General features: G+C 40.8%; 1 protein-coding gene across 1 annotated transcript in view; it reads left to right on the forward strand.

Annotated features, from left to right (window-relative positions):
* ENPP3 (ectonucleotide pyrophosphatase/phosphodiesterase 3) overlaps window positions 1-16,079 on the forward strand; it is a 148,282-nt gene that overhangs the window by 72,281 nt on the left and 59,922 nt on the right. The window contains exons 13-16 of the mRNA XM_068231573.1: window positions 1,911-2,042; window positions 5,325-5,356; window positions 12,089-12,216; window positions 14,263-14,329. Of these exons, the coding sequence (XP_068087674.1) occupies window positions 1,911-2,042; window positions 5,325-5,356; window positions 12,089-12,216; window positions 14,263-14,329 (359 nt within the window). The remainder of the gene's footprint in view (window positions 1-1,910; window positions 2,043-5,324; window positions 5,357-12,088; window positions 12,217-14,262; window positions 14,330-16,079) is intronic.

The raw sequence follows: 16,079 nt of genomic DNA on the forward strand, positions 1-16,079 counted from the left end.
CGTGCAAACAACTATTATACACACAGAACGACTTGATGGACAACTTGACGAACAACTACAAATTTACATATTGTTACTCAACTGGTGAACAACTAATATGTTCTAGTTATTAATGGAAGTCATTGAAAAGTCATAGCAGACTTCTGTACATAGCCATGTTGAACACAACTTCTCTCAGTTGTTCGTCAAGTCAATCCAACAGTTGGATTGGCTTGACCTGCGTTTTATCAGTTGTTGGTCGCCTCTTATCAGTGATAACGCCTTGAAAAAAGTGTGTATGAGCCTTTCCAGGGCCAACAATGGGTGATTTGCATATTTCAGCAGTGATGCACTGGGAGGGAGACATCATGGAGCTCAGTCACTCCATCCTGAATTATTGCAAATACTTTCTGTTTTAAGAAAGCAAACTTTTGTTTTCTAAATGCAAAGCCTGGAAGTTACAATTGTATGCATGCTGTGATAACACTGGCTGGGAGAAAAGACTGCTCACATGCTCTCTATTTGTGCTATAGCCTTTTCTTCCAAGCTACATTTTGTTTTTGAGTATTGATGCCCCTTGTGCTCTGTCCTCCAAACCACTATTCAGTCTGTAGATATTGGGCCTGGAAAGGGGCATGGAATGAGAATACTTTAGATTGTGGATGGGTGGTGGCAATTTTTGCAGGAAAAGAAGTGTGAGTTGGGGTGATCTTGTGAAAATATAGTAAGCCTCTATAAAATGCTGGGTGGTGCATCTGGTGAGAGGACTAACAGGATATTATTATTTTTATGACAGGAGTTCAACATTTCCAGACACTCCATATTTCATCCTGAGGCATGCAAATGAGAAGGGGGTATTGGGAAATGTGAAAAATATACACACACACTCTAGATATACTGTATACACAGAATACACACATGCACACACTTGTCAGAAGTATTGGGACACTTACCTAGGCACATGATTTTTTCAATGGCATCCCAATCTTAATCCACAGATTTTAATATGGAGTTGACCCACGCTTTGCAACTATAACAGCTTCAACTCTTCTGTGAAGGCTTTACACATTGTCTAGGAGTGTGTTTATGGGAGTTTTTAGACATTCCTCCAGAAGGACATTTATTTAGCAAGGCACTATTGTTGGACAAGAAATTATATCAAAGGCATTGTGTCGGGTTAAGATCAGGACTCTGTGCAGACAAATGAAGTACCTGCACACAAAACTCACCCATCCATGTTCTTATGGACCTTGCTTTGTGCACTGATGGTCTGTCATGCTGAAACAGGAAGGGACCTTCCCTAAATGGTTCTCCTAAAGATGGGATCATGAAATTATCCAGATTTTCTTGGTATCCTGAAACATTCAGAGTTATACTGGAACTAAGGAGCCATGCTCCACCCCTGAAAAAATAAATCCAAACCATAATCCTTCTTCCACCAAACTTTACTTAGCACAGCAGTTAGGCAAGTACAGTTCTTATTTCATCTGCTAAATCCAGACTCATCTATTGAAAAGTATGATTTATGAATCCAGAGAACACATCTCCACTGCTCTAGAGTCCAGTGGTGCATTGCGTTACACAGCTACACCTGGTGCTTTGCATTACACTTGGTGATGCAAGAGATGGTCTGTAGCTGCTCAGCAATGTAAACCCATCCCCTGAGGGTATCCGTGTGCTAAGCTGATATGGCGCTGTAGTCCAACAGCTCCCAAAGCATAAGTAGTAGAGGTCAGCAGCACCACGTAGATGTATTTAAGCTCTTTATTGCATAAAGATAAAGCCCAGGGACAGCAACAGACGCTGTTTCGGAGGCAAACTCCTTCCTCAAGCTGTATAGGCTCACTCAAACGATTATATCATTGATGCATATACTGCAGAACATACTTTCCAGTGTCTAAAACATAACTTTGTTTTTGTTTTTTTCTTAGGAATGGAAAAAACATATTGCGAGCAGCTAGAATATATGACAAACTACTTTAGTGACATTAATTTCTTTTGGCTGTATGATGGGCCAGCTGCGCGTATGCGTGCCCGAACTGTGCCACGTGATTACTACTCATGTAAGTTGTACATTTATTTCATCATAAATATTTTGTTTCTAGTAGCAAATTAGCATTTGTTACAATAGATTGCTGCAGAATAGTATAGCGCGTTGCCTCCATTAAAACTTTAGTTCAATCTACCATTGTTCATTGCATATTTACATTTATTGTATACATTTGTGAATTGTGTGCCTATACTTTTTACAACCCATATACAGTATTAAATGGCCTGGCTCTTACAGTCTCTTTTCCCGTTGAGACTATTTTGCTGGAGAAAGAGCTGTCCAGACAAATCTCCTTCTTCCATCATCACCCACATAAGGTGGCCAGAGAGGAGCTGGGAGCAGGCAGTAGCCAATCTATCCCTGTAGAAACAGATCACCTAACCTCACATGCCTCCTCCCTCTGCTGAGAGAGTCATTCTTTGTGGCCAGCATTGCACCTACAGGACAGATAAGATTCTGCTAAGCTCTAGTGCAGACCACACAGAGTGAAAGGGAACCTGATGTGAGAGGGGTAGACATATTTATTTAATTTTAAACAATACCAGCTGTCTGGTTGTCTTGCTGAACCACTGTTTTCATACTTCTAGCCATAGACCAGGGATATCAACCCGGGCCTTCGAGGGCCCAGGTCCTCATACATTTTTGACACAGCTCAAATGAATTAATGGGTCTGAATAAGAAAAGGTGTGGTCCAACAGGTAGAACACATTCCTCTCTTTCTCAGTCTATCCTAAACACTGGCATGGATCTGGCCCTCCATGCCTGGAGTTCAACATCTGTGCCATAGACACTAAATAAGCATGCTGATCAGATGTTTCCAGGCAACTGGTATTGTTTATGTTTAAAATAAAATAAATGTGGCAGCTTTCTTATTCGTTTCATTTTATTGTAAAGTGATTGTGCATCTATTAGAATATACAGTAGTTTACATACTGAGCATTGACTAGCAGAAATGTTTGGAGAAGAGGGATCTGTGCACCAGCTTGACAAAAGGTTATCTTTTGTTTGCATTACAATTTCATTGACAAAGACTTGTAAACGACAAAACAAAGAAAAGGACACAGAGAGTCCAAGATAGTGTAGCTCACAATACTCCAAAAGTGCAACGCGTTTCACAGGTTTAATCCCGCTTCAACAGGCAATAACAACGCAGTAATAGCATATAGGGTCAGTAGAAGAACAAAGTTCCTCTGTGTCTGTGCTATTACACCGTTGTTATTGCCTAATGAAGCAGGATTAAACCTGTGAAACGCATTGCACTTTTGGAGTATTGTGAGGGAATTATTGTTTAATATAAACCAACAATTTCTGGTGTGGAGAAAGTAAGTCCACCACTACCTTCTCTTTTTAAACTGTTTTTAAAAATGTTATACTACGTTGGCACCTCCGTTATGCATCCGTTGACAGAGAAGTTGACAAGTCATAAACTTCTGTAATGTGATATTTCAGCCATAAGAGTGCATCTACTAATCCAGCTGTATGAAATCTTATTACGGCTTTAGTAAAATAAATGATAAATAACTGAATCCAGAGACTAATAATAGAGGGGAAATAAAAGGAATCTTGTATATAATTCTAGACCTCTTTATCTGTAGTAGGCCTGGGTACTTTGACTGGTGCACCCACCACTTGTGTCAGTGTATCTGTAGTGTTTGCTGTTACATTTAGGTGACCTTAATAAGGAGTATACCAAGTTTTATAGTGGCTTTTAGTTTAGAGATCTGCTCTGAGCATTGCAAAGATGACAAGTAATGATATCATTTGCCGAAAGATCATTTACGAACTATTCTTCATATGAACGATTGGAAATGATCACTTGGGACCTCTAATGGACAAATATGTCCTAACCTATCTAATCAGATTGACAGGATTTCATTATTTTGATTGGATTAGTGAAGGGATTTTTTTCCATTAGTGGTCGCAAATGATCATCGCTGATCGTTCATATGAAGAATCATTCATACAAAGTTCAACAAATTGTATTGTTAGTGGTAACCTTAAGATTGCTTAACATTTACTTGCAGGCTCCCAAATTTACCTTACATACAGTAGAGTTTTGCCTCTTGAAACAATTTAATGTGGTGGTTTCAGGTGATAGTCTAATGAAAGTTTAGCAGGTTAGAACTAATTTAGAATCAGAAAGTCAGAATCCCGATTGCAAATTCAGATGTCTCCAATTTTAACATAACTAAGTCAAAATTCTGCGCTCATTCTAAAGGTTATTTAGCAGCAATATTGTGATTGGGAAAGAAAGTACATGGTCTATGAGATAGCACAAGTTTAGAGTCCATGCCATTCATTTCAGCAACTAAAGAACAGAACCTGCTGTACTCATGAATCTTTACAATCAAATTTAAGAAAAAGAACACATATTTAAGAAACAGGCCAGTTACTCAAATCTCAGCTAGCTCGGAAATATCAGACTTTTGGATACTTTCAACACTTCTTTGTGACCGCACTCAAAATCTGAAACTCTGAACTGGAAGATAAACATTGGGGTTGAATCACAAAACAGCATTATGTCATAACTCTTGCATTTTTGCATGATAATTTAGCAATTTTTGTATACATAATGTTTTATGTGTGTGAAATTAAAACAAACTAACAAAATCTCATACTTATATAAGCAGAAGAAAGCTTCTGGATCCCATAGAGGCTTCACATGGCTTCCTCTGGTTCCTTGTTGCCGCTTGCAGAGCCTTTAAAGTTGAAGGGCTTGCTGGTAATCTGATCGGGGCCACACTCCTCCTCTAGCATAGCCGTACTGTGCCTGCACAAGTACAGTCTCGCCTGCGCACTAAGCTGGAGCCGCTGTACTCATCAGGCCCCGATGTTCTGGAGGGTTCCTGAGAGCAGCGGTGAGGGGGACACGGGAAGCTTCTTCAGGGTCCAGAGGCTTCCCTCTTCTTAGGTAAGTATGTGTTTCTGTACCTCAGCTTCGGTAATAGGTGATTGAGCAAATAACAGGTACAACATTTGTGCATGCTTGTGCTTTATCTGTTCACTCACCTGTTATTCTGTTATGTCATGTATATATAATATTTAGGTATATACATACAGTATATATATTTATAGTATATATTACACTGATGTTAAATGTTGTGCAGTAAGACTTTACTCACATAAACTGTTATGCACGTGCAGTGCGTTAAAATTGCATGTGTAGATCCATACCCGAAGAAAGCAGTCATTTTTGTGAACTTATTTATTTTCTTGGACTCCCATTGTCTGTGTAAGCCAGCAAGTTTCTAATGATAATTAAATATGTTTATATTTATTTTATTTTGTTTAACAGTTGATTCTGAGGGAGTTGTGAAAAACCTTACTGTGAGTATTTTCATTTTTCACTCCATACATATCCATATTCTGCAACTTGCACATGTTAATGGAGCATGTCACAAACAGGTCACAAGCACCCTCTCAGCCCCTCCCTGTACTAAAAATAGGTTCACCTTAATACAGTCAATAACTGTAGATGGAAGCAGGAAAAAAGGGCCCCAGAGGCAAGTGGACGAAAAGGTAAGGGTTAGGCAACACTCAGGGGGCGGTTGGGGTTAGGCAACACTGGGCGGTGGGGGGACGGGTAGAGTTAGGCCCCCCCAGGGGGGTGGTTAGTTTTAGGCAGCACGGGGGGGGGGGGTTAGGGTTAGGCACCATGGGGAAGGGGGGGATGGTGGTTAGGGTTAGGCATCACCAGGGCGTGGTAAGGATTAGACACCACCAGAGGAGTGGTTAGTTTTAGGCACCACCAGGGGAGGGTTCTGTGTGAGAGTAGAGTTGGGTTAAGCTGTATTGTTGAATTACATTACGATTTTTAACGTTAATATATTTTCATAATCAACTCCAATCTCTTTTAAAACTGTATATTTTGTTATTCAACTTTGTTCACGTACCGGTAATAATCAAAATTAACGATTTTACATTACAAATACCGTTATTTATCAATAATTCTAAATTGCCGCTATTTTTATTTTTGCCGGTAAATCACGCCCAAATTTGACCACAACTTTTTTAAATGTATGTCTGTTTTCTAAACTGTATTTATCGTTAACCAATTTCATTAACAATGTTTATCGTTACTGAGATTTCATTATCCACTGCCGCCATTTCGTTATCCAGACGGGCCCTTTTTTCCTGGGGCCCTTTTTTCATGCACGCCTGTAGATGAGGCCTACTGTATAAGGCCTAATACATGTTTTGTAGGTATGCAAAGCCCACTCTGTGAGAGGAGTACAAGAGTTTGGTAATCATACATTAAACAGTAAAATCCATCCGCAATATCTTTGGGGCACAGGAAGCAGGAGGGTGAAATGCGTAAAGAAACAGCAGAAATTCACTCCAGTAGAGATTTTTAGTAGCTCTCACAGTGTAGCCAGTGTAGCCAGGCTGCCTGCTCACATGTTATAAACAAACTGCAGCTGATGGACAGTGTTATTCAATTAACAACACCATAAATAAAGTACTAGTTTTAAAATAAAATACCACCTAATTAATTACACATGACTTTGTCTGGTGCATATTTTTTTTCTAAACAGGCACCTCTATTTTGTTGGAAACAGAAAATGTATTCTATGCTGTTGTAGTTACAGAAAATGCCACAAGAGGGTGTGAAATCGTAATATATTACAAGTATCCATAAAAAGAAGACTGTGATATGGGTTGCCCTGTTCAGTTGCACTTTGTGTTGTTTTGACAAATTAAGTGACTCACAAGCTAATCCTGTAATAGTGCAAATAAAAAGTATCACATGCTTCAAGTGCACTATCAATACTGAGTACATTACAAGGTGATCTTCTCTTTTAATATTAAATCAGTGACTAGGAAATGTTCTGTATTCATTAAAGGATAGGTACATACGGTAGATGTCAATCAGAATATCAGATCATGACAGAATAATTAAAAACAAACAAAGTTAAAGCCCACTTTCACAAATGTACACATGCTGTTAATGTATACCATAATCCCACTTTGCAGTCACATGACCACTATACTGCTCCCCTTCATCTTCTTTCAGCACTGGGTGTGCACTGCATTCAACTGCCCTAAATGTTATACTTAGAATACAAAACTATCTTCCATAATCATTCAGATGACATGTTGACATGCTGCAGCATTAATGTCCTATAGAGAGAGGAGGCAGAAACCAGTTGCAGATTGCTGGAGAAGAAGAGGATGACATCAGGAGGCACTTCTATAGGTAGTAGACTGTCACCCAAAGTGATCATGATAGTTTGAGGCAACAAAATATGTGTATTTGCAGCTTAAAGGACATCCGGGGTGAAAATAAACTGATGAGAAAAACAATTGTATCTATCCTCAGTCTGCTAAAAATGACTTTTAGATATTCCACAGTTTTATTTTATATTTAAATCTAGTTTTTAAGTTTTTACTATTTAATTGTCAATGACACCTTCATTGAAGTATGTCAGAGCTCAAATCTATGAATTATTGACCATTTTTATCTCTTTCCTGCTCTCAGAAGCCATTTACTGACAGGAAAGTGTTTTATGACTGTAAGTACTTATCAGTGAGGGTTATGCTATAGTCTGACTCAGTCTGACCCGGTCCCGACCCGGGCAGAAACTGTCACTTACTGTCACGTATACCTGATGTTTAACTTTTTCAGGCAGAGAAACAAAAAAAAAAGGAACACAGCCTAGTTATGTGTGTGCTTGGCACTGTACATACACGTCTATCTCATCATGTCACATGTCACCACAGTTGTCCTTTAATTTCTGAACATCATAAATTAAGATGAACTTTTTGCCAGTGTTTGTTTTGGAGATGGGCTAATTGTTTTTTTTTTTTCTTTTTTTTTTTTAATGTCAAAAAACATTTTTATTTGCAGAATTACAAACATAAAAATTTGATAAATCGTACACATAGTTTAGAAATTGTAAAAAGGATATAATCCATACAAGGAAACAAAAAAGAACAATGGGGAGCTACAAGCCAGCATAAATTCCAGAAAACACAGCCTGACAGAAAATGACATTGCGTTCTACCACTATAGTGAGAACTAATCCGATGTTCCTATATGGCATAAAAGTCTTCAGAAAACTTGAACCAAGCATTTATTGGTCATTATAAAGAGTTTATAAGCTGAAAAACTGAACAGAAAACTGAAGCAGATTAGAGGCTACTCTCCATTGCATAATAACAATAATATGATACATCAGTTTACGGCATTTGCTAGGCAAATTCAGAGCGTACATTAAATGTAGCCATGTGTTAAATTGGGTGCCAGGTATTACCAATAAGTAAAATATCTGTAATTTTTTTTATAACACCAATCACCCCTCAAGCCAATCTTGACCTAAATGCCGTGGTGTGTTGGTTTTGCAACTTTAGTGAGTATACTCTTCTTCAGTTTCAATGCTGTGAAGTTGTTTATCTGAGGTGAACCGAAACGCTTTGAGGGTTGTTTTTTTTATTACGACTAATCCCTTGATTCTTTAAAAAGCGCCCCCCATGCCCACCCTAACATCCGCGCTCTAGTGTAATAATTGCAATACACAGTGCTAGTGAGAAAAGCGTAGTCAGAAACGGGCTGAGGTCGTACACAAGAGCAGATAGCAACAGTACAGAAGGGTTAGGTAAAATTGTAGTCAAATAACAGGCAGAGTCATACACATAGGTTAGATGTCATTCGTATTGGGGGGGTTACACAGGAGCGAAGTCAGAAACAGGCCGAGTCATACACAGATATCAGATGTCAATAATACAGAGGGGCTAGGCAGATTCAAAGTCGAAACGGCAGGCAAAAGGTCAGTACACAGATAAATATACAATATTACAAATATATAATACTGACTGATTAGAATACATATGTATAGCGCTGATGCGCAATATATGAAATGTAGCTCTCACAGATTCTCACTAGCTAAGGGTCAAGGACCAGCTAATGGCCAAGAATACTGACTGATTAGAGTACATATATAAAGCGCTGATGCGCAATATATGAAATGTAGCTCTCACAGATTCTCACTAGCTAAGTGCCAAGAACCAGGGAACTGATTAGTATCAAGGCCAGTGAGCAAATGACTCACTTGGCCTGAAATACCCAAGAGGCAGAGCATATCCCGCCCCCAGGACGACAGCCCCTCCTGCCAGACACATGTCCTCAGCCTGTAAAGGCTGCTCTTCCCTGCACGCGCCCGACAGGAGGAACTGCACATGCGAGTCTGTTGATGCACCGCCGGAGGGATGCCGGGGATGCTATCAGAAGCCGTCAGAACGGTAGTCCCATCGCCGGAGACGCCGCGGGACCTGCCGCTGGAAGGTAAGATCGTTACAACAGCCAGGCAATTGGAAATAAACGAGTCAGCCTCTAGAGAGTGGTGTAATAAAAGCAAGATGATGATGGGGAGCCCTGCTGATTGAGCAGCCCTCTCCCCCTTCTATGTAGTCACTCATCCTGCCAGCCCCCCCTCCACACCCTTCCCTCCCACCCACTTTCCAGGCCACCACTTTTTCCATATCTCTCTAACTTCAGCTGTGATTTACTAGGGATAGTTACCTTCTTAAAGAGAACCCGAGGTGGGTTTTAAAAATCCTAATTGCACACAGAGGCTGGGTCTGCATATAATGCTCAGCCTCTGTTGCTATATTGTTCTCCCCCGCCTCCTCTATGCCGCTCCCCCGCCTCCTTTATGTCGCCGCTCCCCACCTGCGTCCCTTCCCTCCAATCAGCGGGAAGGGACACAGGCGGGGAGCGGCGATATGGAGGAGGCGAAGGAGCAGCGAGAGTGACAGTGGCCATGTAAACAGCCGGCTATCGACACACTGCTTGTCGCTAGCATGGCAGTTTGATTTATGGAGGCAAGCAGAGTGCAGGGGGGGTCTGGGGGAGAACAATATAGCAACTGAGGCTGGGCATTATATGCAGACCCAGCCTCTGTGTGCAATTAGGATTTTTAAAACCCACCTCGGGTTCTCTTTAAGACGCAAGAAAGTGACACCTGAAGGTTATTACTTCTAAACAACCAAGATTCATAATATATCAATTTAAGTGAATTGGCAGCAGAGCCATGAGAATCACTGCTGTATGCCCTTGTCACTTAGGCATGCGTCCAGAACTCTTGTTTTATAGCTTGCTTAGAGCTTTTATTTTTTTCTGAGACATGTTTGTACCATGTTTACAGACAGCAATTGTTTTAGCAAGATATGGATATTTAAACTTTGTATTTAAGAAGTATTAATGGACTGAAAAACCTCTAAAAGAAGTTCCATTGAATGTTTAAAAGAAAGAAGCATACTAATTACAGCTAGTATTACGAAACATCTAGCTCTCTAGTGGGAATATTTGATGTGATGCTAATGCTGTAAATGTATTATTAAATTAATCATGATATGTACCCGAAAATAGTTGCCAGGGACTCTCCAGGAAATTGTGCATCTGTAATGTGACCCAGCCATGAGAAATGAAGAACTAACAGGAGCTTAGCCACTCAGTGGTTGTCAGACAGAAAAAGCTGTGCTCAACTCAAATAGATATCAGAATTTCAGAAAAGTATTAAACTTATTAGGGTAGACATGTGAATTATTTGAAGTATTATTTCACTTATTCTGTTTACACTTGGACAGGATCTTCTCGTAAAATCAGGTCAAACATAACACATATTTCTAGCTAGTGTACCACTTTGTCTACTAACCATTCAGTGGAACCAGTAGCATATAGAGCTCTAGGCCCCAGTATGAAATTTGGGTCTCCACACCCGCCCCCCATCTTGTAAGCTAACATTAAGTTGGCTGCCTTGTGCCTCTAAAAAAAAATATCACCAAGCAGCTAGCAGCCCTCAAGGTTGTGTGTGCCCCAGCTAAAAGTATTAGGTAGCCATGTACCCCTCCATATAGCAGTATTAGGTAGCCATGTGCGGCTTCTAGGCTTACTGTAGGAGCATAATTATAAGGCCAACAACCCTTGCAGGAGGGCCCTACTTAACTTCCCTACTTCCAATACACAGGTTAATCCTTCAATTCAGGTGTTTTTCTGGCCATGCCCCCAGCAGATTGGGCTCCAGGCAGTTAAAGTCTCCAGGGGGAACTGGGTGAAGGGGTGAAACCTTGGGGAGTCCCATCAAAATTTTAAGTTACACCCTTGCCCAGATAGTAGTACTAAGTAGCCATTGGGTTCTTCCAGTTAGTAGTATTAGGTTGCCATAACCTCCTGTGACGCCATGTCACTGCTACCGTGGCCTGCTGACATGCCTGTAAAGCCATATGTTGGCACAGTTTAAGAGCAGAGTCACAGCGGCCTTGATAATTTTATTGGAAGTGTACAGGAGCTTAGCAGTAGCAAAGATGGTAGTTGCTGTGGGGCCCAGCAGCATAAGGGACTCCGATTGTAACATTTTCACTGTCCTCTTCATATCATCTCCTGCTGCAGTATTTATAACAATGTAGTGGATTAAATATGGTGTATTTATGGAGGTGAGTTGTGAAGGCTCGTACACATGTCCAACAAAAGCGCACGACCAACCGGACGACATGACTGACTGCGTGACCAAGGGATTGCACGATTTGTATTTTCTGCGCACCAACCAACTGAATGAGCAACTCTGACTGATGGACTGCACAGTATGGCTGCAATCAAAACAAGTACAAGTTGTTCAAACGACTTGTACACACGTGGCCAACAGCACGATAACAGCACGATATCAGCCCAACAGATTGTTTACCCGATCTGTCGGTTGGATTGGGCAAACCGCCTGTTATCAGTCTAGCCGCTCGTCTAGTCATTTGTCACACATACACACGCCCACCTATCATCCAACAGACCAAGTTTGAACGGTAGTTGGGCGGAAAAGTTGCACTTGGACCTAGACTCCCTATCCGTGGAGAAAGCGGGAGTGTGCTTAGTGCCAAAGACTCCATGGAACTCTTGTCGCTGGGTCTCCTGGTTGGTTGTTATGCGTCTGAGTGTTAAACAAATGGCGAGTAGCGAAGCTATTGTACTTGCCTTGCAAATGGCTATTGAAAAAACTCCGCAATTAGGGATTTTAGTCACATTACTGTATTGTACTAAAATGGGTAAACTATTTGCTATATTTTTTACAGTGCAGAAAATCTGACCAGCATTTTAAGCCTTACATGAAGCAAGACCTTCCTAAGAGATTTCATTATGCCAACCATATCCGAATTGACAAGGTTCATCTCTATGTGGACAGACAATGGCTTGTAGTAAGGTAAAGTACAGCCCATAATACTGTGTTTATAATTACCGGTACTCAGAATGAAAACGATGCATTTGATTCTGTGAATTATTTTGCGTTTTCTTCTGGCTGGGTGATAAAAGACAAATAGCCATTGATGTGCTGACTGTTAGAAGCTTGAATTTACCATCTGCTTAGCACTCTTCCCTTGCATCAATAGAGTTCCAGTTAAAGGGACTCCGAGCAGTGCAGAAACTATGGAAAGAAGCATATCATTTTAAAGCTCTCTTTCTCCTCTTTCCAATGATATATAAACCAATGCCCTACGCCTTTTAGTTTTCGCTATTTTTGCGATTGAAATTGCGGCGGCCGCGATTTCAATCGCGAAAATAGAGAAAACTAAAAGGCGTAAGGCGACGATTTAGGTATCGCCAGAAAGAGGAGAAAGAGAGCTTTAAAATGATATCCATCTTTCCATAGTTACTTGTATTACACAGGGCGACTTTTTCCTAAAGTCAGCAGCTCCATTCTGCTGAATGGAGCTGCTGACACTGGGGAAAGTGTCATCCTGTGTCATACAAGTAACTATGGAAAGATGGATATCATTTTAAAGCTCTCTTTCTCCTCTTTCTGACAACACCTAAATCGTCACCTTACGCCTTTTAGTTTTCTCTATTTTCGTGATTGAAATTGCGGCCGCAGCAATTTCAATCGCGAAAATAGTGAAAACTAAAAGGCGCAGGGTGGTGGTTTATATATCATTGGAAAGAGGAGAAAGAGAGCTTTAAAATGATATGCATCTTTCCATAGTTTCTGCACTGCTCGGAGTCCCTTTAAAGCACACCAGAAGTGAGAGGAATATGGAGGCTGACATATTTATTTCCTTTTAAACAATGCAAATTGCCTGGCTTTCCTGCTGATGCTCTGCCTCTAATGCTTTTCGCCATATACCCTAAACATGCAGCTATACATTGTCTCTGACTGCAGTCAGACTGGATTAACCACATGCTTATTTCAGGTGTGTGATTCAGACACAACTACAGGCAAACATATCAGCATGACTGCCAGGCAACTGGTATATTTTAAAAGGAAATAAATATGGCAGCCACCATATCAATTACACTTCAAGTTTCCTTTAAAGTGGACCTGAACTCAGAACTTCCTCTCTGCTCTAAAAAAAATAAGCAAACAGAAAACCATTTGCTTGTTGCAACTTATAGAGCTCATTCAGAGAAGCTGCAGTGCAGCTACTTCCTGGTTTGCTGGGAGCATAGAAATGGTCAACCTCCTGTGTTTACATATTAGCTCTCAACTCGTCAGAGTTGGCAGACAGCTGGGAGATAAAATTACACTAGCTCATTACTTGCCCAGAAGGAAGAATTAGACAGGCTGTTCTCTATAACACATACTGGGTGGATTTCTCTGTGTTCTCCTCTCCTGTGCGAGAATTCAAGTCCACTTTAAGTCCCATCCAGTATATTATCTGCATGAAGTTTGTATGTTCACCATTTTTACATGTGTTTCCTCTGCATGTTCAATTTCCTCCCAGAAACATACTGGTTATGTTACTGGTTTCACCCTTGAGGCCTCGTTCACATCATTTAGCGCAGATGGCTGTGCGATCGGAACGCAACGCGTCCAATCGCACGCCATCTGCGCTCCAATGCGCTGCAGATCCCATTCATTACAATGAATGGGATCTGCGCTGCGATTCACAAAAATGCGTGCAGTACGCGATAGCGCAATTGCGCTGCCACGCAGCGCATATGATGGGAACGGTAGAAGGGCTGTCTATGCCCTTCTACCGTTCTTGCGTGCCGCACACTATACATGCTGCCAAAATGCGCACGGCAGCGCGTATAGTCTGAACGAGGCCTGACTGACATTAGATTGTGATACCTGCTGAGGAACAGTTAGTGATGTGACACATTCTCTGTAAAGCCCTGCAGAAAAAGTGTTGATACAAATACTATATATTACATATATGTAACTACAATATACATGAATTCACAATGTAGTACATCAACATTGATTAAGATCTGTGATTTGCAAAATATTTTTTGCTTTATTGTTAAACAGGGACAAATCCTATACTTTCTGTGGAGGAGGTAACCACGGATACGACAATGAATTCAAAAGCATGGAGGTATATTGTATAATATATATTTATGCCATAGGTTACACTGTACTGTTTATAAAAAGTTATGCTTTATAAAACAAAGTTTTTATGCACACATTATATAAAGGTAATAATGGAAGTTCTAAAGAAGACATTTTTTTCCCAACAATGATTTCTCTTTGATTTGTAACATCTGTACTGTCAGTCTGGTATTGTCTGTGTCTGTTAAGTAACAGCTAAAGGTGGCCACTAGCAATACAATTTGGCGAACAATCGTTTACGAACGATTCTTTTCATGAACGATCAGAAATGATCGTTTGGGACCACTAATGAACAAGAATCTCAAACCAATCCGATCAGATTGACGGAAATGATCAAAAAATTTGGATTTGTTAGGAGATTTTTTTTCCATTAGTGGTCACAAACAATCATTTCCGAATTGTTCGTAAGCGATCATTTAGCAAATTGTACCTTTAGCGGTTACCTCAAGCAGGGGCGTTTCTAGGGTCCTTGGAGATCGGGGGCACCTGTGGGCACCAGGCGGGGAGTTATATGCGCCGCGGCAAAAAATGGGCGTGGTCATGCGGTGAGTGGGCGTGGCCATGGGCGGGGCCAAATGTACATGAACTTAGCAGCGGTGTAAGCTACAGATAACGGGCCTGCCCATCGAAATATTGGATGGAGCCCCCTGTCCTTTATTTGGATAATTTACAATCAGTATAGGCATAGATCAAAGATGTATACGCACATACAATTTTGATTGGTCAATTACTGACCCCCAATTTTACCACCCCCGTGCAGTAAGTGGGCCAACAGACAATGAATTTTATGAACAGAGCTAAAATTGGCTAATCAAAATTGTATGTGTGTACCAGGCTTTACAGCTAATACTGTACATACTGAAAGTAGCAGGGATCAGCATACAATATAGCTGGTTTACAATCAGTAAAGGCACAGAGTAACACCTTACACTGTACACACTGGAGGTAAATCAGCACACAGTGCAGCAACTAGAGAACAGCGTATACTGTACATACTGTAGGCAGCAGAATTCAGCACACTGCAGCTAGCGTGCCAAAAATATGAGGATCACGTTGTGCGGCGTGCTTATCTTGCCGCACCGAAAAATGGGTGGGCCATGGACCAGAATATAGGTGTGGTAACGGGTGGAGACAAATTTACATGAACCTAGCAATGGTGGGACATTAGATTATGACAGTGGTGGCGAACCTTTTGGAGGCCGAGTGCCCAAACTGCAACCCAAAAGTCACTTATCTATCGCAAAATGGCAACTGCAATTTAAACTAAATACTGTACAAAAGTTTTATCTCATACATGAACATTATGGAAAATCCAAGTTGAAAATAAACTGTGAAGATAAACAATTTCATCCATCCTACTCCTGAAAAATGTATTCAATTTTTTAGAACCTCCCAGTTTTATTTTCTGTTTTAAAAAGCTAAAAAAGTAGGTTTAATGCTATTGTCTCATATGATAAGGATTCAGCTTTTCCCATAGTCTCGCAGTTAGCAATCATGTGACCCCCAACAAGACAAATTCAGCAATCATGAGGCCCCCAACAAATCATGAGGCCCCCAACAAGACAAATTCAGCAATCATGAGGCCTCCAACAAATCATGAGGCCCCCAACAAGAAATTCAGCAATCATGAGGCCCCCAACAAATCATGAGGCCCCCAACAAGACAAATTCAGCAATCTTGAGGCCCCCAACAAATCATAAGGCTCCCAACAAGACAAATTCAGCAGTCATGAGGCA

This window comes from Hyperolius riggenbachi, chromosome 4, assembly GCF_040937935.1.
Source record: "Hyperolius riggenbachi isolate aHypRig1 chromosome 4, aHypRig1.pri, whole genome shotgun sequence".
NCBI classification, from domain to species: domain Eukaryota; kingdom Metazoa; phylum Chordata; class Amphibia; order Anura; family Hyperoliidae; genus Hyperolius; species Hyperolius riggenbachi.